The sequence below is a fragment of the Sphaerodactylus townsendi genome, linkage group LG03, assembly GCF_021028975.2.
Source record: "Sphaerodactylus townsendi isolate TG3544 linkage group LG03, MPM_Stown_v2.3, whole genome shotgun sequence".
Taxonomy (NCBI): domain Eukaryota; kingdom Metazoa; phylum Chordata; class Lepidosauria; order Squamata; family Sphaerodactylidae; genus Sphaerodactylus; species Sphaerodactylus townsendi.
Window position 1 is genome coordinate 87,975,002 of NC_059427.1, and position 24,906 is coordinate 87,999,907.

General features: G+C 41.2%; 1 protein-coding gene across 1 annotated transcript in view; it reads left to right on the forward strand.

Annotated features, from left to right (window-relative positions):
- The window catches only part of LOC125428416 (serine/threonine-protein phosphatase 2A catalytic subunit alpha isoform), a 75,979-nt gene that overhangs the window by 2,500 nt on the left and 48,573 nt on the right, over positions 1–24,906 (forward strand). The window contains exons 3-11 of the mRNA XM_048488476.1: positions 1,716–1,894; positions 3,402–3,514; positions 5,448–5,587; positions 10,262–10,350; positions 12,390–12,543; positions 15,552–15,880; positions 18,163–18,256; positions 18,737–18,899; positions 20,963–21,060. Coding sequence (XP_048344433.1) covers positions 1,716–1,894; positions 3,402–3,514; positions 5,448–5,587; positions 10,262–10,350; positions 12,390–12,543; positions 15,552–15,880; positions 18,163–18,256; positions 18,737–18,899; positions 20,963–21,060 — 1,359 coding nt within the window. The remainder of the gene's footprint in view (positions 1–1,715; positions 1,895–3,401; positions 3,515–5,447; positions 5,588–10,261; positions 10,351–12,389; positions 12,544–15,551; positions 15,881–18,162; positions 18,257–18,736; positions 18,900–20,962; positions 21,061–24,906) is intronic.

Genomic DNA, 24,906 nt, shown 5'->3' on the forward strand with positions numbered 1-24,906 from the left:
ACTTGAAATGTTTGCTGATTGTGGAGACATAAATACCAAGTTGAGTGAGTATTTTTATATAGAGAGCAGGGGTCCCCAAACTACGGCCCGGGGGCCAAATGTGGCCTCCTGAAGGCATTTATCCGGCCCGCCAGGCATGGCGGAGGTGGCTCCATTCATATGCAGTGGGGGCTTGAGGGAGAGGAGGAACCGGCCCCAACGGCTGTTGATTGCAATTACATGATGGCACCCCCAAATCTCCATGAATTTTCTGACCCAGAGTTGGAAACCTTACATGTGGCAATGCCTGCTCCGCCCTTCCCTCTCAGCTACTCCATGTGTTGCTCTCAGGCTTTCTGTTCCGCCTCACTCCCATTGGCATCAGCCAGGTTGGCGAATGGCTCGCTGGCTGCTAGGGAGGAAAGAACCCAGGAAGACACCTGATCCTGGGTTAGATGGAATGCTTCATTGGGAAAGTTCTGCTTTTTTTTTTTTACAGGGGCAGGTATTCCACAGCCTCCCCAACAATATTTGGAGCCCACCCTGTACTTGACATACTTTGGTCACTGTTCTAAAAATAGACCATGACAGAAAGGCTGAAAGGTGAAATCAAACATTTTACAATCATTTGTGCATAGGAATTTGTTCATAGTTTTTTTTAGTCCGGCCCTCCAACAGTCTGAGGGACAGTGAACTGGCCCCCTGTTTAAAAAGTTTGGGGACCCCTGATATAGAGAGACAGAGGGAGCAAGAGAATTAACGCAGGCAGGCCGGTTGGCTGGCAGCCGGGGTGGGGGGTGGGGGCGATTGAGTGATTTTGTGCTCCCCACCCCACATTACTTCCATGGTGGGCGCCCAGGATATTTGTCCCCGGATGTCCCCATGGGAGCTTTGCCACTGTACTTCCACAAAAGGACTGCACTGCACAGGCAGAAAAAAAAAGCAGGATTCAAGCCACAGTTTGTAAAATTCTTCCTGAGTTTGGCAATGAGAATTAAACTGCTATAAAACTGATGTACATGCCCAGCTGTATATTCTTCCGTGGGATAAGCTCTTCTTCCCCCTCCCCCATACATATCCAGCTGCAACTTCACTCTAGAATTCTCTATCAGACTGTCCTGGCTTCAGCAGGCTTTTGACGGTTTGTAAACATTTTCAGATACCAGGCATATTTAATCATTATTTATTTATTAGCACTTTTCAAAGAAATATTTTAATACTTTAAAATAGGCTCTTTAAAATAAGGGAGAACGGCACCACAACCACCTCAAAGTCTAATCAGCCTGCTGCACAGCTGGGTGGAGCAGTGGCCAGGAGGGGGTTTCAGGCTCTCCTTAAAAACCAGCTTGTCAGCTGTTGCTGAGTCAGCTTCTCTTCACAGAAAGACGAACCAGTTGCATCTACCTTTCGGAAGTTTGTAGAGCTCTCCAAAAAGGTGCGATTGCAGATGGGCTCACTATTCTGTATCCAGCTTTATTGTATAGGGCTCATTGTTCTTCCACCACCCTGAAAATAACTTTCTTGAAGTTCTTCGGCAAAGGTCCATGGCTGCTGCAGTTTATCTCTAGAATTTGTCCTCAAATTCTATCAAGACATTCTGACTTGTTTGTGTGAGGACCAGAGCTTTAAAAAATTGTTTAACTTAACATCATGCATAGTAATCTTTTCTTTTTAATAAAACTGGTTTGTCCACTTAAGGCAAATTAAATGTGTTCTTCTTCTTCTTTTTTGGCCAGGTTATACACCGTGATATCAAGCCAGAGAATATTTTAGTTTCACAGTCTGGAATTACTAAACTTTGTGATTTTGGATTTGCTCGGACTTTAGCAGCCCCGGGTGATATTTATACTGATTATGTGGCCACACGGTGGTACAGAGCTCCAGAGTTGGTGCTGAAAGATACAACATATGGGAAGTATGCATTTTTACTGCTGTCCTATGCAGGTTCACAACAGCATATGTTAAGTAAATTGCTTTAATGTATTCTCGTTAAAATATTTTAGCAAGTGTATTGAAAACTGGATGTGGCAGGCTACAGTAGAGGAACATTAGGTGGCGCTGTCACACACATTTAAACTGTTGCTCTTGTTTTGATGGAGGATGAGATTGGAATTTTATTCATTTCAATAATTTTTGAACACTGTACATAATGCTATTGTCTCTGAGGACAGTAGCAAATTCTACATTGATTTCAGTGAGGCAAATCAATTACCTGTCTGTGAATAAAATGGTTAAAGAGCTTTCATTAAATAGAAATCATACCTTAATATTAACCATTTTACATTTATAAGAGTCACTGATTTTAGAAGATCTTACTTGCACATAATGGGCAGGCGCCAGTTGGGCCAGCTGCTCATATGTTAGTGAAACTTTCCTATTCCGAGTTCTGGAAGATAAGAAGATTCTGATAGTTACCAATCATCTTGCTAAACCCACGAATACAATATAGTTTAAGTATAGATAGAAATCTATGTTCTCACCTAAACTCCACTGAAATCTATGTAATATGTGTCCTTGGTTTGCACCTATCAGCATGGTTTGCCCAGATTGAAGGATTATTGCCAATGAGCACAACTTTCTTGCCTCCCTCAACAGCCAAATGGTGCCAAGAGAGTTGCGTTCTGTGGGTGGAAAGCCTTCCATTATGCTACAGTACTCAAGCCATTTACTTGGAGCCAACTAGTTGATGTCAGATGTTTTGGAAGAAATGGCTTGCTTTTTTGTTCAGCTGCGTAAGGATACAAACAGATCTTGTTTTGTTATTTTTTTAACGTGTGTTATTTTTAAACTTTTGTAACTGTTTAAGGGCCCAATCCAGGTGGGGGGACCAATTGGCCTGTGGGAGCAGTGGAGGGCTGTGCCAGCATGTTTGCCTACCCTGCCAGTGTAAGGGACACCTACGCTGGCAGGGAGAGCAAAGACGCTGACATGTTGGCCCCACATAGCTTCATGGTAACCACACATGGACATAGCTGCCGTCCAGGAGCTACACCAGCATCCAAGCGCACACCAGTGCAATGGGGTGGGCAGCCTGGGATTGTTCCCCGGGGTGGAGCTGACTTTAGCCAGCTTCTACCAGTCTTCCGCCCAGGAACACCCCACTCTGCGGCTGCAGACTTTCACCACCAAAATGTCTGGCATAAGCCTTTTTAGGCTATGGGGCTATTAGAGTGGCAGGAGGGTTTTTAAAGTTCCTTCCTTTCCATGTCACCCAAAGCCCCTTTGGAGACATCATGGCTCTGGCTTTGTTGCGCTGTCGTGGGCTGCAGCAGCATCACCCCCACCCCCGCATCTGGATTGGGCTGCCCATTCTTTAGTTAGATTTATTTTCTTCCTTTTAGAAACGTAACAGTCAGATGGTAGGTATTACTGTAGCTTCAGGCTCTGTATGGTTGAGCATTTTGTTCATTTCCTGATCTTAGACCTGTGGACATCTGGGCTTTAGGTTGTATGATCATCGAGATGGCCACTGGCAATCCCTATCTGCCTAGCAGCTCTGACTTAGACCTACTTCATAAAATTGTGACCAAAGTAGGTAGGTACCAGTGCTGATGATACTTGCCAAAATCATTCAAATAAGGGCTTAGGTTTGTTGTTTTCAGTAAGTTGTTTTTTGTACCTAAGATCTTTCAGCCAGCATATATTTATTTTGGAACGTAGGCTTTAGATCTTGAATGGTTTTACAAGAGATACTACATTTATCACCTGGAAAAAATTCAATTTGCCCTCAGAGGTCCTTTCCCCACTTACCTTAAGCCCCGTGCTACTCTCCTAAAGTAGCGCGGGGTCCAGCTGCACTCCCCACTTCAGGGGCGGCGAGAACGCAGCCGCCCCGACGCTGCCTCTCTCGTGCCCCCTCAGCGTGCGTAATTCCTGGCGCCTCTTCAAATGGCGCCTTTTGATGACCCTGCGCAGAGCGCAGGGTCGTGGGGAAGCCGGGGCGCGTGCCAGGAATTGCGCGCGCTGGGAATTGCGTGCAGCAACCCTCCGACAATGGTAAGTGGGGAAAGGGCCATACTTACAAGGTGAATTTTCTGTGTTATACCACTAGAATGCTTTTCCGCAGTGCATCCTGCCATACTTGTATTCAGAGGAATTTTTGCAACAGGAGTGGAGCGCAAATACTTCTTTCACCCACCCAAATTCGAACAGAACAATCAGACTCATATTTCTAAAGACACTTATTTGGAACTATTGATTTAGCTGGAAAGTGTTTCTAAGGTTCCAAAACCTGGAGGAGAGGGCTTCCCACCATTCCCACAACCTAGCAAAAATATGTGCATATGTGAATAATGCATATAGTAACCTACATATACATCTTTTTTAATTGAAGTGCTCTTTTTGTAGAAAATATTTCATACCTGTAGCATCAATGAATAGGCAGGAAATAGGGATGTGTGACATTGACAATCTAATTCATGTACTTAGTCAGTAAAAACTCATGTCACATCCTACCTATGTAAATAATTGCTAAAGTAACTGTTATCGATGACATATCTTCAACAATAGCCAGTAATGATACAGCATTTTATGTAAGATGGTACAGTAACATATATTATATACTTAGCCTCCTGATTATTATACCTATACAAATAAGATAAGCTCAAGGGCTCACAATAAAGGGGGAATCCTGGTCCTCCCTTGCTAGCCCCAGCTTACTTTTGCAGAGGTTCCTGTTTCCTTTCCTTACCAACTCATTTAGGTTTCTATTTAATCCCTGTCCTTGTTCACCTGCTTAATTGTTGAATTTCTACAGCTCTCATCCACCCATCCAATTGTCCATTTCTAAAGATAGCACTGTGATTAAAGCAGCAATTACTGCACTGTTCTAATAATGGTTTTCTGGATGTAAGCACCACTGAATAGCCCTGGGAAGGATCTAATGTGAGTCCTACTTGAGTCTTATTACAGTGGTCCCAATGTTGTGCCTGTGGATACCATGGCACTCACTGACACCTTCCTTGGCACCCCCTTATGTTTTTAGAAGTAGGTGGGGTTGTGAGGCTTTTGCCTGTCCATGGGACATTTGATTGGCTGCACAGATTTTGTAAAGTGCTGGTTTGGCAACAGTTGCAACCACAGTCCAAAGATCTTCACTGTGTGACTGAAGGTAAGCTGTTGCAGCCATTGTATGGCAGGCTTTGTCTCCTGTGGCGACCATTTTGTCCCTGCACCCACCATGCTGTGGCAGAATTACAAAGGTGCCTGCAGGCTTTAGAAGGTTGGGAACCCCAGTCTATTTAGTGGGACTGATTCTTAGGAAAGCATTGTGAAGATTGCACTGTAGGTGACTTAGATATTATCATCTGTCTTTTAAGATCCATGACACTTAAAAAAAATCAGTCCAGTTGGGGGGATCAAAAAATCTATATGTCAGAATTAGCCCTGAATTTTCACTTAAATGTATATTTTGTAAGCACTTTTGACATCATGCCAGATACTAGATTCTGCAAACTTTTTTCTTTCAGGCAACTTGACACCTCACCTTCAGGGTATTTTTATAAAGAGTCCAGTTTTTTCTGGAATGGTCCTTCCTGAAGTTCAGCACCCTAAAAGTGCAAGGAAAAAGTATCCCAAGCTCACTGGATTGCTTGCAGACATGGTTCATGTATGTCAGAAGAGGTCTGAGTATCAGCCTTACTAATGATTATTATTTATAGCCCAGGCATAATTTGTAATACAGACATTTCAAATGAGTTCATCATGATCCTGTGCATTTATAATTGATGTACAGTTTTGTGCCATGATATGTAGGTGCTTTGTTGCTTACTGCCCTTACCTTACCCATCCCAAGGAAAAGTATTTTATTGACTGAGATACCTTTTCAGCCTCAATGAAATACCTGTACACATCCACAAGACTCTTAGCAGGACCTATTGAAGTTGTATTGTCAAAGTTTTTCACAGCCAGAATCAACTTGGTATTGTGGGTTTTCTGGGCTGTGTAGCCATGGTCTGGTAATTTTACTCCTAATGTTTTGCTTGTGTCTAAGACTGGCATCTTCAATGGCGTGTCATAGTAAAATGTCATTCTCTCCATGGCACAGACATGCTTCTGAAATTGCCAGCCATAGCTGTGGACAAAACATTAGGAGCAAAAACTACCAGGCTGTTGCTACACAGCCCAGAAAATCCACAACACCTATGAATGTTCATAACTTTCTAATCTCAAGAGTTTCTTCTTTGTCCCTGCATAGTGCCGAAGGAAAATGTATGCGTGTCCCAAAAGTTTGATTCTAGAAGGCAAAGAAATTAATTCTTGACTTTAAAAAAATTTCCACTAAATCATCTGAATGTGGCCTTACTACATGGCCTTACTACTGCATTATAGATTTTTAGATCCCTCCACCCCCAAGGTAGTTCCAACATTTATTGGGAAGAATAGACCTTTTAAAATATATATCTCGGTCTTGTCAATTTTATTGGTCATTTTTGAAAAAGAAAAAAAGTCTGGAAAAAGTGGAACAAAATTCTTGTTTTAAAAGAACGGGTGTGATTCAAAGCAAAGTTGCATAATGTGCACTAGCCTTCTTTCTAGGACGAGGAAGAGGTGTATTTTAAGCAGCAGGGATTTCCGCTCTATCTTAATGTCCTTATTTGGGCACCTTATTTCTTGAAGGCTGGGAAGGGCTAGCATGCTGTTGCTACTTTGGTCTAGCATAATCCATCCTGAGTGTAGTGCACATGCTTATGTGGAACCATCAAGATAGGGCCATGCCATACCAGATTCAGCCTGGTACAACAAGGAGGAGACCCTTGTCTCTCACCAGTCATCCAGCAACCCTGGCCCTCATGCATCAGATTTTGCTTGGACCAGTTTTCTGCCTCTTTCCACCACCACCTCCGCACCCCCTCCGGTCTTCCCCAGTTGCCTTGTTCCAGCACAGATCTGTGCCTGGTCCAGGCAAAATCTGATGCATGAGGCTTGCTGGATGATAGGTTAGAGACAAGGGTCTCCTCATTGTACCAGGCTGCATCTGGTATGATGTGGCTCTATCTTGATGGTTCCACATATGCATATGCACTACACTCAGGATGGATCATGGCAGATGCCTTCTTTGCTCTTCTTGATCTTGATGTTTTGATGAACACCAAGCTACCTTTTTGTACCTTTGTAGACAGCTGGCAAGGCAAAGTATACATACATACATACATGTGTATACATATATACATATATACATGCACACACACATATTAAAAAGTTCACTCACCATTTATTTCTGTATATCAAGAAATGAATAGCTAGAACAGTTGGCAAAAAAGAGGAAAAAACACATTCCAATCATTTTCACAGAAGCTTTAGAACAATATGTTTATTCTATTCAATAATACGATATTTAACTGGAAGAACATTCATTTCATAAAATATAATAAACCAATTTACATAATTTCAGCATGCACATCATTCTCTGCATGTTATCTTGAATAAATTGCTTTTAAGTGGAACCTGTCCATTAGCATCTTTCATCAGCAACAGAGATCTTTTATGTAGTTTTTTAAAAAGTCCAAATAAAAATGAGATTTAATCGCTTGGCTGAACAGCCATTAACTATTGAGAAGGGCTGTTTTTTATTCTGAAATGGCTTATCTCATGTATCAACATAGCTAGGCAGGCCACATCAGAAATGAAATTATTAACAGTGGTATGACTAAATTTACAAATGAAACTTCTTACAAATGAAACTGCATCCTTGGGATTTGGTATATAGCCATATTTTACTGATGCAATCTTTCTCTACTGCAAATGTTAGTAGTCAAGCCCTGCCCAGCCTCAGGCATACCTTAGAGCTGGGGTATTGCATAGTTTAGTGAATGTACAATTACTGAAGTAATTGTTGTAGTTGAGATATCACTTCAGTTTTTCAAACCATATTGTATTAAAAATGTGTTTAGATTGCTGCACTTCATCGGGGAGTACTGTAATTGTTTAGAGTAGTCACACCAGCTTTAGAGGCTGTTATTGTATGACCACAGAGCATCTGGTATCCTAACTCCAAGATATGGCAGACGTTTGCCAGGAATCAGCAGCCTGAAGTGACACTGGAAGCTCCCTTGAAATTATGAAGCATAAAATATTAGCCAAGCCTAAATGTAATCAAATGACAACAATAACTGTGTGTAATAAATCAGTGTCTGTATTCCAGTGTTGTGTTGGGTTCAGTATTAATGGCCTTGCAAAATCCTAATTACAGTTGATCTTTTCCTACTGATTTTCTCTGGTGCATGTCTGAAGATCATATTTTATAAACATGCTTCCAGGCCGAGAGTCTGTATAGCAGATCTTGGCTTGAAACAAATTTTAATAGTAAATTATGTACAGATTAAAAAAGGAAGTCCAACAGAGTAACAAATCACTTAACACCAATGCTAAGCATCCTTGTAACAAGGTGTAACACACTGCTATCATTCATATTTGACTGAAAGCCTAAAGCACTTGATTCAGCAAGAAATGAGACTTGCAGTAATAAATGACTGTTACAGCTATACTTTTTGTTAGTACTAATTGGCAGAGGCATACCGAGGGAAAATGGCATCCGGAAACACTAGGTCTCCGGGCTCACCCCCACCCCCTGTTCAGGGGCATGGCCATGCCCTCAAGCCACCTCCCCCGGGCTCCCTAGTTGCTCCTCGCTGTTGCTCTTTCCACAGACCGGGGAGAGAGCACTTGCCAGCCACTCCCAGACATGCTTTTAAAAGTGCTGGATGGCAGGGCCTCACCCCATCCCATCACGGGCTCCCTGGAGTCTGGGGAGAGAGTACTTGCCGGCTTTCGGGACGTGCTTTTATAAGCCCAGAGGGTGGGGGCAGGGACAGGGCTTGGTAGGCGTGATCCCACCCCCAAGCCCCACCTCTGGCCTCTGTGCTTATAAACACAGGTCCCGGAGGCCAGCAAATCCTCTTTCCCCAGGTTCTGAGGAGAGCAGCAACTGGGCTCCAGGGAGCCCAGGAGAGGGCAGTGGGGGCAGAGCAGGGGTGCTGAGCAGAGCTCCCCTTCATCCCTGATGGCTGAGGGCGGGGGGCAGGCCTTTCAGTCACATGACTGAAAGGCGTGTGTCCGTGGACATGGGTATGTCCATGTCCCTAGGCTGGTACGCCTCTGCTAATTGGCTTGCTTTCAAGGAAATGAAGGCTCTTATTCAGTCAATGAAAGGTCCATGGAGCCAAGGCTTCTCTAAGTGACTGAATGGTAATATTAATAAATCAGATTATTATTTTGGCATAAATAACCATGTCAGGGCAACTTCAGTTAGCTTTTGGCACAGTTCTGTTGCCTCTTAACCACTGTTGGCCATACTAACAGATAATATTATATGCAAACGAAATAATTTTGAAATCAAATGTTTTGTGTTAGGTTTTTGAAAAACTGGGTTAGGTCCAAGAATACTGGTAATATGTGCTCAAAAACACAATAATATTTTTGTGTTAAAGAATAAAGATAGTACAAAGCCATTTCCATATGAGAAGGTAGTCATGCACTGGGGAGGGAGGATACTGTTTTCTGCCCATCCCTCCATCTCCTTTAGAAGGTTGGATGATGCACCATCCAATGCAGAAAAGTGTACACAGCTTATACACTGGGAATTCAAGGGGCAGAGCTGAGATCAACTAACCTCATGGCAAACGCCTGAAAAGCCCATTGGCTACTTTCTGCTGTGTCAGTTAAAGTCTCCAGGAAGAGCTGCAATTTATTTTGAATCTGTTTCACCTTCTGTGTAAATCTTTTCTTTGCCAAGATACCACAGCATCTAAACTCATAACAATGGTGTAGTTCCACACAGTGATCATTTCAGGGCCCCTTGTTTCCAATAAGCGGCCAGTGAAATTGAAACATGAGCTCTCCATTTCATGCAGTTTTATATTTTCCTTAAAAATCTGGAAGCAAGACATGAATAACTCCTTAAAGGCAATGGTCTACATGACTAGTCCGAAGTAAATATTCTTCAGAAAAGGCCCTTTTCTGCATTTTTCTTTTCCTTTCTTTGTTTTTAGCACATTACTTTCTGACACTCCAAGCAAGTAATCTTCCTATTTCTTTTCCTTGTGGGAGTAAACTGAGGTCTAACAACAGTATAACTGAATACAACTGGAAGATCAGGAAGTTCAGTTTAAAGCCCAATTGAACTGTTAATTGGAATTTTAGCCCTTTGTATACATGTATAGTGGAGCTTATTTGTAAAATAGCAGTGTGTGTATAATTCCAAACTTTAACATGTGGATTTCATCCCTATGTAATATATTATTGCAGACATAATATATTCTAAAAGAATCTCATCATTTTCCAGGCTTGTTTGCAAATGGACCCTGAAGATAGGATATCCTCTGCTGATTTGCTGCAGCATGAATACTTCACTAGAGATGGATTTGTTGAAAAGTAAGTATCTAGAGTCAGGTTTTAGAAGTCACTTTGAAATCCTTTCAAGATGATTGGCTTTTTGTGAGGTAGATGTTCTGTTACTATTAATTTGTTGAGGGATCAAATCATCTTCATCTAAGGGGCAAGCTCTTTGTTGCTGGGATACTGTATAACTTCTCCATTCAAATCACAATGTTTCCTGCACTTGCTGGGGTGGGGGTGGGGAGCAACAAACAGTGAAACCAACTGAATTTTTAAAAAGCCTTACTTAGTTGATCTAAGAGACTTACATTCAAATTTTCACTTTACATAAAATTTGCTGGGGACTTTGGTCTGGTCACTCTCTCAGCCTAACTTTCCTCTAAGATGAGCAAGGGAGTTCCACATATAGCACCCTTTCTGAGAATGAGACAAAAATCTTACTAAACTGATAGAGTTGACTTAGAAGTGTGGATGTTGGGCAGCAGTATTCCTGCTGCTTCCCATGCAGTTGTGTGTTTGGGGCCCAGGCAGCAAGTTTTGCATTTTGTAGAAGGAAAGCCAGATGAGTGATAGTTCCAATGCACTGATTACTCTTTCTGATTGACAAGACTGCACACTTGTTTGGAAGGAAATGGGACATTTCTATGTACATGTATATAAATCAGGCTATAGAGTTATATTGCCCTGACCTGGATAGCCAAGGGTAGTCTGATCTCGTCAGACCTCAGAAGCTTAGCAGGTCTGACCTTGGTTAGTATTTGGGTTGGAGCCCAGCCAAGAAGCCCAGGGTAACTATGCAGAGACAAGCAATGGCAAACAACCTCTGCATACCTCTTTGCCTTGACAACCCTATGGAGTCATGATATGTCAGCTGTGACTTGATGGAACTTTCCACCACTACTATAGTGTTACATTTAGCTGCTAAATGGGCAGACTTAAGTTTGGAAAAAACCACAATGTGAAATAGCAACAACAAAAATATCTAAATCATATTTAGCAAATTTGTTGCAAATCTGCTTAGGCATTTGTTCAGTTTTCTTGAACCTCAAAGGATTTGCTACAACAACAAAAAAGGATTCTTGATCTTTTGGATTTAATAAATAAACTGGTGCATAATTTATCCAGGCTGAAATTGAACTTGAAAGTTTGAGTACGTTTTGCAGCGAGAAAGAAACTGTTTACTTGAGACAGAATGCACTAACTCCTTTAAAGGCTTTGCCTTAGGGCCACAACCAAGATGTAGAACAGATGGTGTTCTGTTTGACATGCTTTGAAGTTCTGCTACATGTAAAATGCTCATGAGAATATGGCAGGCACTGAAGTTGTCTCAAATATTAACCTTACAACTGCCTGCTAGTATCATGATCTCTCTGTCCAGCCTTGTGACTCTGACTTTAAGTCCTCAGGGGAAGGACCAGGGAGGGCCCAGTAATGGAGAGGTGTATCTTACCAGGGCCTGCAAGGGAGATCTCACCTCTGTCCCCAGAAATAACCCCTAGTCCTCCATTGGGCAGGATGTGAACCTTGGCCCAGATAATACTTTTAATTTGTGGTGGCAGAAGTCCCCAAGCTGAAGTGGCCCAAAGGAGGCAAAGTGCTCAACCAGCTGCTAAGCAGTGGTTTGAATTTCCAAGAGCTAAGCAGTGAAAACAATAATTCTTTGCAGGCTTCTGGCCTATGCACAATGCAGCTGCAGGAACACTCAACACTTGCCAATAGAACAGCTGAGTCTGGTTACTTCCTAATTAGGTAGAGGCTTGGGAAGTTTGCCTTGCAGGATCAGTTGGTCCACTTGGCATGAATGTGTGTGCGAGGTTCTTACTGAAGGTTCCAGTCTATGTTTTCAGGACTCACGAGCCAAGCCTAAGAGCACTATCCCAGATCAGGCCTGCTGGTAGAATGAAGGCCAGTCTGTTTGCACTGTGCTTGTGATGTGCTAGTCTTGTTGGTGATGACTGATTGTGAGGGTAGGATGTGAAAGCATAGGCTTGGTTATGAGATAGACCTGCCTTTCTAGAAGGGGTTATGCTAGATGACCTTTGTTTGTACATGTCTGATGTAAATATGTTTTTCAGATTCTTACCAGAACTGAATGCCAAATTGCAACATGAAGCAAAACTTAATTGTCTGTCCAAGTTCAGAGATAACAATAAAGAGTCTGAACAAAGCAAAGATGAAAAGAGACCAGCCCATATTAACATGCCACAAAATGGCTCAGTTGTTGGGAAGGTAAGAACAATTATTATTTTTCATAATGCTGTATACAGAGCATAGGCTGGAAATATGACACCCCAACAGGGATTTAATAGTACCACTCTATTCTGCATTGGTCAGACCTCACCTGGAATACCATGCCCAGTTCTTGACACCACAATGCAAGAAGGATATTAACAAGCTGGAACCAGTCCAGAGGGTGGCAACCGAAATGGTAAAAGGTTTGGATTCCATGCCCTATGAAGAGAGGCTCAGGGAACTGGGTATGCTTAGTCTGGAGAAGAGAAGGTTAAGGGGGGACATGATAGCCATGTTTAAATATTTGAAGGGATGTCATGTTGTAGATGGAGAAAGCTTGTTTTCTGCTGTTCCAGAGACTGGGACAAGGAGTAATGGATTCAAGGTGCAGGAAAAGAGATTCCACCTGAACAATAGGAAGAGCTTCCTGGTGGGAAGGACTGTTCGACAGTGGAATCCACTGCCTTGGAGAATGGTGGAGTCTCCTTCTTTGCAGGCTTTTAAACAGAGATTGGATGACGACCCATAAGGAGTGCTTTGATTGTGTATTCCTGCATGGCAGGGGGTTGGAACTTGATTACCCTTATGGTCTCTTTCAACTATGATTCTATGAATATTGATTCAGTTGCTATAGACACCCACTTGCTTACATGTAAATTATTATCTGTCATTAATTTCCTGACTATTTTTCTGAACCAGAACAAAATGTTTTTTCCCTCCTGTTTATTTTACTGGAATGTACTTAAAATGGACTTTCCTGTTCGCATCATTGGAGGAGATGAGAATTTTTTGTTCACACCTTACTTCACACACCAAGTTGAGCGAGTTCTTCATTGGTGGCTGAGTAATTAACTTTTCTGGGAAATTAACTGGTCACATTTGAGCCCTGAGAAGTTCTGGTTTTGGAGCAGTGTCCTTATGCTGAGGATGCAAGAGGGCAAGTTGATTTTGTATGCAGCAATGATGCTTGGGCAGTCCCAAAGTGGAAACCCCCCCCCCCCCAGCAAAAGTAAGTTTTACTTCTGTCTGAAGAAGATTTCTGAAGAATGAGCACTTTCACTGTTAACTTCAGAAATCAGATTAAAGGAAAAGAGGCACACAAACCAATATTTCTGTTAGCTGTCATCCTTCCCAGCTAGGGCTGTGTGTATTCTATTGCTCCCTGAGTGTGACACACAAGCATGACATTTGTGTTCACTTCCCCAGATAAATATTCCAGTTCAAACATTTTGAGAATAGACTTCAGGATATGTGAACAACGCCTGGTAAAATTGTGAATAACAAAGTGGTGCTCAACAGATTTTTTTGTTGGTCCAGGATAGGTACATCAACATAGTCCTATAAATAGAATGTGTGTGTGCCATCAAGTCACAGCTGACTTATGGTAACCCCGTAGAGTTTTCAAGGCAAGATATGTTTGGAGGTGTTTTGCTATTGCTTGCCTCCATGTGAACTGAGAGAATTCTGAGAGAACTGTGACTGGCCCCAGGTCACCCAGCAGGCTTCATGATGAGGAGTGGGGGAAATCAAACCCCATTCTCCAGATTAGCATCTACCACTCTTAACTTCATTCATTCATTTCAGCCTTTATTGGCATGAATTTAGGAATACAACTGGGGTTGAGGAGAATCAGATTAGGGTTAAAATAAATAAGTTCAGAACTTATCAACAATTAAAACATACATAAATAAATATGCTAAAATCTGCAACGAGTCTGTTGGGCCAGCACCAGAAATTTGGCAGCATCTAGAGATCTCTGAGGATGTTGGTCACAAAGCAGGTAAAAAGATTTAACTTTGTCCGATGAAAAGACATACCCTCTGCTTTTGTAACTCTCTCTCTCTTCATTATGGCATGTCATGCCTTTGACTGGTTTGTACAGTTTGGTTTATTGGAGGGCTTTGCTGTCTGAGTGAATTGATGTTTGCATTTTGTAATATGTTTGAAGTCTGTGTGTGAAAGGCAGGCTATATGTGAAGTTGTTATTCTTAATAACAATTATTTTATGTTCTTAATTTAATGATCATGGCAGGGCTAGATGGTAATGTATACAATGCTTCAAATTGGAAGGATGGAATAAACATATATGTTTCTCATTCTATCCCATGTCTTCACCACACATGAATATTTATTCAGATACCATTCCACTGTGTTCACTAGAGCCTGCTAGCTTGTTGCCCCTTCCGCACATGCAGAATAATGTGCTTTCAATCCACTTTCACAATTGTTTGGAAGTGGATTTTGCTATTCCATACAGTAAAATCCAGCTGCAAAATGCATTGAAAGTGGATTGAAAGTGCATTATTCTGCAACTGTGGAAGGGGCTTGTGTTACCTACCAGTGAGCTGCAGCCCCAGATTTCCATTCCAGCATCCTGACCTGGAGGTAACATTGTCCCAATTGTTCATCTGTCATGAAACTCAAATTAACTTGGGTAGGTCTTTCAGGTATCTGCTACTTTACTTTATTTAGGTTTGTTAGCAGTGCCACCCTACTCAAATCTGTTCAACTGAACTTCCTGTGTTCTTGAGACTGGACTGTAGATCATGTACTTCCAGACTGTCTGCACACAAATACATATCCCTGCTGACCTTGGTAGAAGATTGGAATATTCCACTTTTAAAGTATCAAGACTAAAAGAATTGGCTGAAGTGGGTTTTCCAGGCTGGGTGGCCATAGTCAGTTTTTGATCCTAATGCTTCTCCCTCATCTATGGCCGGCATCTTCAGAGACATGTTAAAGTGGGTGAGACACATGTGAAATGGACAAAACATATAACCCACCACACAATCACTCCAAACTGTGCCACAGAGAAAAACACATCTCACTGTGACACGCCTCTGAAGATGCCAGCCTTAAATGCAAGAGAAACATTAGGAGCAAAAACTTACCTGACCATAGCCACATAGCCTAGAAAACCAACAACAGCAGTTGATTTTAGTCATGGAAGTCTTTGACAGTACACAAAAGAATTGTTTGATTATTGAGTATATTACTTGTTCCAGGATAGTGAAAAGGACAAAAAGGCAAAGGAGATGAAGGTCAAAGGTATCAAAATGAAAGGAGTAAAATCTGAACTCTTGGAGATGAAAAAGCCTGAACAGGAAGATACACCAGTACAGTGGGTTGCATTGTCTCAGAATGCTCTGAACCTTCCTCACGAAAGCAAACCCACAAGCAATGATGGGACAGCCCTGCCAGTACCTGTCACTGATGCAAGTGGTGCCAAAGAAGATTCTTTACAAGCTCCTTCTATGACAATGCCTCGCATTCACCCAAACTGTGGAAATGTTCCTACAAATTTCGGCTCACACTATCTGAGTTCTAACTCAAGGTATGTACTGCAGAACTAAAAGTAAGAACACAAAGTGGGGACATTTTAAGCAAACGCACCTGCTGTCTATGTAGTTTGCCTGGTGGGGTTTACATGAAATATAAAGGTTTTTTTGCTTTAGGCTACATTAGTTAAATTCACAGGTATATTCCATTCCCCTAATATTTGTATTTCATGCATTCTGTTATTTTCAATGACACACACCAACAACATAGTTGGTGACAAAAATAAGCCACAGCATCACAAGAGAGTGTCTATTTGTCCTTTCCCTATTTTGTAACACATTGTATACCTATTCCTTTATCTAAAAACTGTTTCTAAACTTTCTCATTTCCTCCTTCTGCCTAATGGCATATTTAACATGTTGGAATGTTCACAGATAGTTGGAAGTTGATGGAGTTCAGTGGCTGAGATAAATTAAGAGACTACTTTCAGAGGGTAACTGTGTCAGTCTGCAGAAGAAGGGCTAGAATCCTGTCCAGTAGCATCTTAAGGACCAACAAGATTTTCAGGGTGTAAGATTTCAAGAGCCAAAGTTCTCTTTATCAGAATCTCCTGGTTCAAGTCTTATGTTGGTCAGAAACTGGTGAACATCACTATTCTAAACCCCTATGCCCTTCTATATCCACTGATTTCAGTGGATTTAGGATTGGGCTGTTAAGGATAGTAGTATTTTGATTTGGGCTTTGGAAGCTGGTGAGTAGCCAGTGTGGCTCTCTTACAACTGAAAAGGTGTGATCTCTGTAGGATGTAACAGTCAGTGGTCTCATTGCTGTATTTTACATTAGGTGCCCATTCCAAGCTATCTTCAGACTAACAACATATTATCATGATCTAATAATGACCAAGTTCTCCTCTCAAAGAAGGGACCTAATTGGTGATCCAATCAAAGTTGGCGAGCCAGTCAAAGTGATTGAAACCCCAGAGACCTGATCTAAAACAAAACTAATGGGCTGTTTTAAGGGGAGAACAACCTTATGCAAAACAGGTGGAATCCGACAGCACCTCAGTCTTAAGTGGATCCATCACCTATAAATTATTGGCCCTCATTCTTCCTTTTATTTCCTCTAGGCATCTATCTAGAACTTCTGTTTATATATCACACCTGAACTCACAGAAGTTACGTTTAGTACTTGTTTAGTGCAGTCTCCTCTTTGACCTATCTGCCTCACTTTCAGTTCTTGCATATATCTCTTCATTGAACAAGAAGTCTGATAGGTTTCCTGCTGCCAGACAGTAGAACCTGAGCAGCTGTGTGTTTCCTCATTTATTGTGTTGACTGAAAGTGGCACATGTCAGGGGAAATTGTCGTTTGTAGTGTTTTCGTTCCTGTCAATGTGTTGGGTCCAGGCTTTAAAATACTGTGGTTTGGTTTCTAAGCAGAGTAAGTGTAGTTTTGATAGAAGAAAACTTCCTAATCTTCTGCTGCTTGCTGCAGCCTTCTCTGCCTCCCTTCATCATTGTAACCCAATAGGTCAGTGACCACCCCCTAAAAAAATTAAACATGGGGGCAGCTTCAGAGTCTATATTTTTAGGGAGGGGAATTGTTTGAGTTTTGTTGCGTTATTTTGCTCTTACCTGGGTAGCTCAAGCTACCCAATATTTGCAGACCTCAGAAGTGAAACAGGGTCACTCCTGGTGAGAATCTGCACTTGTTTAGTTATCACTGAAGAAGTCCAAGGTCACTACACAGAGGCAGGCAATGATAAACCACCCATGGATGTTTCTTGCTTTGAAAACCCTGTGGAGTCACAATATAAGTCGGCTGTTATTTGATGACAAAAAAATGTGCTATTTATGTTTGAAGCTGGGATTTGTAAGCTGACTTGAGCTACAGGGAAATGTGTATAAATATTTTAATTAATAAATATAGGCGAGAAGAATCAAAGATCCACCTCTCCACACACACAAATGAAAATACCATTTGTTGGCAGAGCTGTTTACTGACAAAACAGTAATTTAGAGTGCAGGATCATAATTGGCATTTTGAATTGCTAGTCAGTGCAGTTCAACTAGATCTGATGCAAGCTAAATGATAGCATTCTTTTGCACATTTAGATTACTTTTTTCTGGAACTTTAAAAAATGATGAATTTCATAAAATCTCATACACCTGCTAAGTTTAGATGAACTGTATGCAATTCCTTATTGTAGAAGTATCTTCCCAAATGATATTATATATGGTATATATTTGCTTGCTTATATTTTAAAGGCATGCTAGAAAGGAAGTATTCTGTTGTTATCTGGGAATTAATTTGATACATTTATCTGTTTAATTATCAGACTACCAGATAAAGCAAAGAAAAGACGAAGTCCTTGGCCATCAGTGGGACAAGTAGGTCCTAATAACCGTCAAGAGGAAGGGAACATAAGTCAAGTAAGTGTTACAATGTTATGTTAGTTGTTCAACATTATATTTGTATTAATGCTATTACAATACCTCTTCAAATGGGGGAAATATAGTCCTGAAAAAGATTGTCAAGCCCAAGGGCCAAATTATATTTAGTGGCAGCAGACCTTATTTAAACAAAGGTTTGTCCCAGTTTCATATGAAGTGGAGTGGGGCCGGGGCCGGGGGTGGGCTGGGGGGTGGGGTCAATGCTCATGCAAAAGCTCCAGCAGCCTCACTTATATACATTCTGGGGAGAGACTGGGCTTCAGTAAGCATGTCTGCACCACATTGTTTGGACCTTTGATATTAGCACAGTCATAGAACAACTGGCTAGTAATATAAACCACCTCTAAAAGAACCTGTGTGGATTTTCTACTACATTGTGCCAAGGTCAAAATTAAATAAGGGCAATGGTTGTGTTGTACTGTAGATGTTGTTTTTAGAAATATAATGATTCCATTTTAGAACCCAATGGAGAAGGTCTCCTTGTATGAAAGAGCTGCTCAGATTGATCAAATGGTCAACATAAACAGAAAGAAGCGCAATATTTCAAGATGTGAGAAGAGAGACATTCATTTTCCTGAACTGACAACAACAGGACAACAGAAAGAACTTAAAGGAATGGAAAGTATGTTTGTAACTTTCTATAGAGCTTTATAGATGCACTGTATTGTAATTCACAGTGGCATGTTAAGCAACGGAGCCTAGGTGCCAATATACAAGATTTGCACAAAACGGTCCAAAATAAAACAAGACTCTCTTTTTGGTGAGTCAGCTGGAGTAGTACCATTCCTTTGCAAATCAGAGGCAAACCTAAAACAGAGGTGTTGATGAAGTGGGCCCCAGAGATGGGCGCAATTTTCCATGCCTTCACAGTGCTCATCAATAGATGTACTACTGACTTAAATGCTGATTTAGTTTTGCTCCTCTTCCCCCAAAACATAGGGCAAGCTAAACTACTTTTTAAAATCTTGTTTCAAATACCATTACTGTTTTAATTAAAAGTTCATGATGCGGCCACATTTTTTTTTAATTGTAAAAGTTCCACAACTGCTGCAGAAAGATGTGGTAAAGAAAGGGAATCAAGAGGGTCCAGCATCAGCCCAGCATCTTTTTGCATGGCTGTCTTCTACTGTACCTTTTCTGAACCATTTATCCCTTGGTGCAACTATGGAGAAAAATGTTCATTTAGACTGACAGTTATCAGTACATTTCCAGAATGGCCTCACTGGTCAATACTGTTTTCCCTGTGCACTCCCAAAAGTTAGTAATTGAAGGAAATAATGTATTGAAATATTTTCTTGCTATGTTAACATTATATTCCACTTCTCAAGTTTTTTACATTAAAGTTCTGTGTCAGTCCAAAAGATATTTATTCATATTTCCCATAGTGAGAAAGCTCAATGGAAAATGGATAAAAATGGCCATTTCTGTAGGTTGTGTGTAAACTCATATAATCTAAATGTTGATGTTCCTGTATTTTCTTAGAACAAGCAATCATTCTGTACGATCAGACTTTGTAAGAACATAAGAAGTTCCTTGCTGAATAATACTACTGATCCATCAAGTCCAGCATCCTGTTTCACACATTGGGCAACCATTTGCCTTGAAGAGCTAAGAAAGATATAGTGGCCAAGGCCTTTCCCCAATGTTACCTCTTACCTCTGGATTTTAAAGCCTTACTGCCTCTAAAATGGAGGTTTCCTTTACTCACTATGGCTAATATCTACCAATGTAGTGGGAGAACATATTCCATATCTTAGTAGCTGGCTGTGAATGCTGCTGATTGGTTAGCAGCTATGACAAATCCACCCTCCTCCTTTGACCTGATGCAGTTTTTTAATCTATTGCAAAATATTGTGGTTTAAAAGAGAATAAATCTATGTTTAATTGTATATGTGATTCTTAAAAAAATAATGTGCCTGATTCATTAAGACAGATAATACAAGACAGATAATGGAATCAGCATTCAAATCAGTGTAAGTACATCTATTTACATGCATTGTGAAGTCAGGCAGAAGACAGGCTCACATAACAAGAAAAAACAACAGTGATTCTTATTTTTAAGTACATTTGTATGTGATTAATTATGTGATTAGTTTTTGTCAGTTCAACTAAAGCAATTATTGTAGAATGGACATCTGAGTCGGTTAACAGAACATCATTAAGTTACATTTCCTTTATAGAAGCTTTTATATCTTACCAAAAACAAGCTGTATTTTTAATGTGTATGTTTGTCCTATAACTATTTATTAACTAAAATCTAAAGCCTGGGCATATTCCATCCCCATTTAAGCATGTTCAGTTCTTGTGAATTTCACACATGCTCAACTCTTGTCCTTATCCTCTGCCCAGACCAAGAGCTGATCAACACTATCAAGATGCTGTGGATGCTCTGTGTTGTAACAAAGAACAGTTGGGTTTACAGTTGGGTTTATCTGTCAGCTTTTTCCAATCCAAAATCCCTATTCCCACTGGTCCTCCTTTTTCAGGATTTTGGTGCTTGTTTAAATAATTTGAATTAAAATACATCTATGAGCTTTTGCAGCCAAAAATAGCTGTTTGCCTTTTGCTTCCTGAAAAGTCTGTACATTGTGGTTTTCTTTTTTCTCTTGGCTACTAAATCAATCATTTTAAAACACATTTTGAATAATTCACAAAAGCATTCAAATATATTTATATTTGTAAAAGTTAAACAGGTAAGAGTGCTGAAGAGGGAATCAAAGAAATCTGAAGTATCTAAAATACCATCTTTACTAAATGTGGATCAGAACCATGAAAAGCATGAGGTAAATAACATTTCTTTCTTAGTACACAAAAACATGTCATCTAGAGTTCAATGAACACCCAAGTATGTCTGAGATTAAATCCTATATGCATGTGCTTGGAAGTAAGTGTCACTGAATTCCATATGACTTTGTTGTAGGAAAACAGCATAGGATTGCACTGCAAATCTGAGTTAAATATTATATTATTATAGTTTTACGGTACTGTTGAAAATTAGAGATAGCATATTTCATTTGCATTCTTTCATTGGTCATTTGGAAATATGCAAGGAAGGGGCAGCTCTTTTCTTCTCTTTCACTCTTTCCCCAAAAGTCCTCCCACACAGCCTGGGCCATTTCTCTGCATCCCTTTTTCATTTCTACACAATAGCCACCCAACCCTTCGGGGATAGGGTGGGACATAAATACAATAAAATAAATAAAATAAATCTTTAGCTTCTCCCCAGTCTTCAGCTGTCCCTCTTTCCCTCCCCATAGCAACCTCTACCCAGGAAAATTATAGCCCAGTTGTGTAGTGCAATCTGCTAGTTGTTCTGCAGGGAATACACAAGGACTTAGGAGGCACCTCCACTTCATCTTCACATTTTGTGCATTCCCACATTGGAATTGGTCAAAAGCTGGCCAGCAACAGTAAAGCCTCGAACTACGGATTCTAGAGGGTGTTCTAACTGCTGTTGGGCTTCTTATGAGTGTTCCTCTCAAATGGTCACATGCCCAATGGCAGAACATCCTCTCCCTAAGTTCCTTCTTCACCATGAAGGGAAGATGTCAATTTGAGCTCAGCTCTGTGCATTGTCTGTGAAGGTTCGTTGTCTCCACTTCTTTGAGGTAGTGGCTAGCGGGGTGAGAATGTGGCTCAGAAGAGCCTGTTTTAAAAAATGCACCCAGTGAGATGTGAAGACACCTATTCTCTGTTTATTGTGCTTGGGTGAAGGTCAGAATATTGCTGGATGTAAGATCTGCCAGTAATTTACATCAAAAGACCAAAGTGATAGGGCATCAAAATTAAAAGCAGCACTTTGGAAGAAAACTTTGTCTTCTGTAGATAAGAAGTTTGGGAGATGCACCTTCATTAGCAATGTCTTTGAAATCGCCAACATCTGGATCAACATGGGAACTGGACATAGGTCAGAGTTGACCTTGGAACCAACATCAGAGAAAGCAAAAAGCAAGATTAGGCACAAGGGCAAGTTGATGGGCCTGGTTTGGAGTCTGAGACTGAGGGCCAAAGAACAGAGAACTTATTTCCATCACCAAGAATATTATCAATTCGATCATTTTCAGCAGTTATCTCTTTGAGAGGGTGATGTGGAACTGGTGCCAGAGCGAAGTGTGGAACCAACCCGCATTAGTGGGGAGCAGACTCCCATCAGTTCCATGGTCAAGGTCGGATATGCCACAGAGTCTAGTGTGATTCCTGATGTCCCAGGTATTCCTAAAAAAGTGAAGTCAGTGGTCAAAGTCCATTCTGACCAAACATATAAAGTAAGGAGAGTCATCTAGAGGGACAGCTTGGCAAGGTATTCATTTGGATTTGACATTTGACTATGGACTCCCAAAGGGGGTGCCCCATCACCCATTGTTTCCAATGGGAGCTAATAGAAGATGGGAGCTATACCTTTGAGGGTCCATAACTTTGGATCCCCTGAACCAAACTTCACAAAACTTGGTTGGTATCATTAGGAGAGTCTCCTAGAGATACCCTGAAAGGTTGGTGCTGCTAGCTTAAAAATTGCACCCCTGACAGCAGGCACCCCCCCATTTCCCCAGATTTTCCTTTTAAATCCCCCCCTTTGGCATGGATTTAAAGGGAGAATCTGAAGTCCCCAGTTTAAACATTTAAAGTGATGCTGTTTCAGGGTGGGGGAGAATCACACCAAACTAGCATCACTTTCAATGTTGTTTAAACTGGGAACCCTAGATTCTCCCTTGAAGGTGGATTTAAAAGGAGAATCTGGGCTCCCTAGTTTAAACATCATTGAAAATGATGCTGTTTGGGGGTGGATTCCAGCAACACTTGTTTAAACTAAGGAGCCCAGATTCTTCTTTTAAATCCCCCTTAAAGGGAGAATCTAGGGTTCCCAGGTTAAAAAACATTGAAAGTGATGCTGTCTCCCCCAATTGGGGGGACTGGATACAACACCATAAAATGTTTTCATAGCAGTAATAAAACATTTTGAAAGCATTTTGATTTTTTAAAAAAATATATTTCTGCTGTGTGGCATGGCATATTGCTGTGTTCAGATTTGTGAGTTGGGGCATGTTCTATAATGTGATGGTGTCTTTGAAATGACCTGGTGCAAAAAATCATTGCTTGGTCATGGTGGGGGAGGGCAGCTGCCAATGGGGGGGCATCAAACTCCAGTTTGCCTAGATACACCACTGGGCGTAGCTAAAAGGGGGCGGGGTGTGTGTGTGTGTGGCACCGGGCACACGCCTGGGGGGGCATCAAACTCAGGTTTTGCCCAGGGCTCCAGTTTGCCTAGTTACACCACTGGATGCTGATATTGAGGAGTGTTAGTAGCTCAATACTTAGCTGGCCTGCTTCTGCACAGTCCCAATGTGTGCTTGTACAGAAGACTGAGGATGAACATGTTACAGGTAACTGAAACCCTGTTTACCCCCTGTATCGTCCCTCATTACACTGTTTCCTATTTCTCTCCTACCAACCTATTTTTATCTGCACATCTTTAGCTGTATTTATTTCACGAACAAACTGCCTTTTTTTACAATAGGGGTCCAAAGCAGCTTGCATCCTTCTCATCTCCATTTTATCTTCAAAACAATCATATGAGGTAGATTAAAGTGAGAGTGTCCCAAAGTCTCTCAGTGAACTTCCATTGAAGAGGGGTGATTTGAACCTGGGTCACCCAGTTCCTAATCTGAAACTAGCCTTTACTCCACACTGGGTATTATGAAGTGGGTGTAGGACTCCGGTAGCAATCTGCTCAGTGGCTACTGGCAGGTCTTACCCCAATGAATGCTCCCTTAAAGTCCACAGCATCTCTGGAAATGGCTCCCCCCTCCCCTAACTTTTACTAACAGAAACCAAGGCTTGAAAGATGGCACTGCTGTTGTGGTTGCCTAGCAATACAACTCAGTTGCTGTAGGGAAGGTCAGCAGAAAATAACTTAGATCCTCATGTGGAGGCTTTAACTGTGCAATTAGTAGAGATTTTGCAAAACAATAAAGCTGTCCTGTCACCTGTCACCTGCCATCTCTTTTCCTTTTTTGGTTTGCTTAGCAATGGTCACTGAGGACATTTGTTTCTTAAAGCTACAGGCCCAGCTTCTATCATTTGGAGGTGGGGGATTACCCATCCAGGTTTTTTTTTAGATTTTTCTGCAGACCTGGGACATTTCTTGGGTTAGTAGAAATATCTGTCTTGTCTCTGCATGGCTGCAGTGTCTGTATATCAATATCCACATATGGGGCCATGCCGACAAAGATATATAGATGATAGTATACAATGGAGGCCCTGACTTGGAAGGCCCAATCTACCCTGATCTTGTCAGATCCCAGAAGTTAAGGATGGTTGGTTCTGGTTAGAATTTGGGTGGGAGACTGTCAAGGAATATCCAAGTAGTTATGCAGAGGAAAGCAATGGCAAAAAACCTTTGTTAATCTCTTGCCTTGAAAACAATACTGGGTTACCATAAGTTGACTCTGGCTCGATGTCACTTTACACACATGTTCAATGGGGGAGTTAGCTAGTATTTTCTACTCTTTGAAATCTGCTAGAAATATTTTAGACATTTTATTTCCATGTTTTAAAAATATTTTGCTACTGTTTTGGTGGAGGGGGTAACTTTTAATACAACAAGAAATGAACTCATAAATAGATTTCCA